The sequence below is a fragment of the Corylus avellana genome, chromosome ca5 (assembly GCF_901000735.1).
Source record: "Corylus avellana chromosome ca5, CavTom2PMs-1.0".
NCBI classification, from domain to species: domain Eukaryota; kingdom Viridiplantae; phylum Streptophyta; class Magnoliopsida; order Fagales; family Betulaceae; genus Corylus; species Corylus avellana.
In genome coordinates, this window is record NC_081545.1 from 23856121 (window position 1) to 23857713 (window position 1593).

Below are 1593 nucleotides of genomic sequence, written 5' to 3' on the forward strand. Positions count from 1 at the left end.
AAAAAAAAAAAAAGGTCATATACTATTTTTCTCAAAATTAACTGTAAATATTTTTAATTTTTATATCATAACAATTATTTTTTATTATTATTTAAATAAAAAAATCATTATAAAATAAAAAAAAAAAATTATTTTTTCATACAAAACATTCCTACTTTTTATTTTTTATTTTTTTTACATCAATCAAATCTGCAATAGTTTTAGATCACTTATTGGCAAACAGAGCCAATGGTCCATAAATTTCTGTCAGCATGAAATGTGTCAAAGATGTATGCATCTATGTGAAGAAACTTTTGGGTTTTGTAATATTTCTCCCGAATTAAAGATTGCATCAATATTTCTCCGAAATACTCTTTATAAATTCCAAAAAGAAAAGAATGTAGACTGATCCAAGAGCTATGAACTAAACCCTAGAAGTTAGAAGCATGATGTTAGAGGAGCCGGCATAACACACAGATGGACAAATATGGTACATAATCTTATAGTTGAGAACATTGAGTGCCCATGTCAAATAATTACAACTCTAGCATTGCTTGCCATACATAGAAAAATCACTTAAAACTAGAGCTCCCAACTCTATTCAAGCGGGTAGAGGCAGGATAAGCTTGTGGGGAAAAACCCCTATCTGCATTAATCCCTGCATCCCAAAACCCCTGAACAGACCTCCTGGTTGAACCAAAATTTTCAAACTCGAGCCTTTGCCTTGGGGCACTCTGTGACCGAACTTTAGCACGAGATGATTCGGTGTTAGACATGTAGTTAGGGTGACCCGAGTACCCGCTTAAAAAGCCCCACGCGCACTCGCTCCGTGCGGGCGTGAATGGACCTCTTCTGGCACTACTTCCTGGCCTAGATGTTGCAGAATACATTTGTGGGCTGTTCTCAGCAGTCCTTGCAGCTGCTGCTTCATCTTTTCCTAATGATAGAGAGTTGAGAGATAAAAGCTCCCTGGAAGATTGAGTAGCTGGAGCCGGAACCGGGTTCGGAGCTTTTGTTGGAGAGTTGTATGTCATAAAGCTCTCCTTGTTAAAATCAGAAGAAAAAACATGCTGTGGTGTCTGAGAGCTTCTGTTACTTTGTTGGGATTTCAAATGCGGCTTCCAAGTATCCACTTCAAGAATCTTGTCGCTCTTCTCATCATCGGCATGCACATTTTTCAACGAACTGTCTCGACGATTGTTCAATAAACTCTCTTCCATCCACCGGTCTAACCAGTTTGAACCACCGTTTGCTCTGTCTAGGTCGATGATGTCCCTGAAGTTTGAATTTGAACCACATCTCTGTGCGTGGGAACACAAGGATGCAGGATCAGTCAAAAGATAATGCAACCGAATCTTGACACTAAAAGAGCAATCTATATACGCACATTTGCTTTTATACTTTCATTTTAAAGAAACTCCAATTCACATAAGTGAGAAACAATTAAGGATCTACAGATGTCTTTTGGAAAAGCAAATACCTTTAAGACTGAGGCGCCATCAAATTTGGTGCTACAAGCACGAAGTTGGCGATCACTTATGTCTGGAGTTGCAGGGACCTGCAAGTGGAAGCAACAGAAAATGGAAATCAAAATTTCTTGAATTTCTAAAATAA

The 1593-nt window shown here is 37.9% G+C and overlaps 1 protein-coding gene across 1 annotated transcript in view; it reads right to left on the bottom strand.

Moving 5' to 3' along the window:
- Nucleotides 1-457: 457 nt before the first annotated feature.
- Nucleotides 458-1593, bottom strand: part of LOC132181972 (protein IQ-DOMAIN 24-like) — a 1377-nt gene continuing 241 nt past the window's right edge. The window contains exons 2-3 of the mRNA XM_059595186.1: nucleotides 1460-1584; nucleotides 458-1280 (exon numbers count right to left, since the gene is read on the bottom strand). Of these exons, the coding sequence (XP_059451169.1) occupies nucleotides 552-1280; nucleotides 1460-1584 (854 nt within the window). The 3' untranslated portion in view covers nucleotides 458-551. The remainder of the gene's footprint in view (nucleotides 1281-1459; nucleotides 1585-1593) is intronic.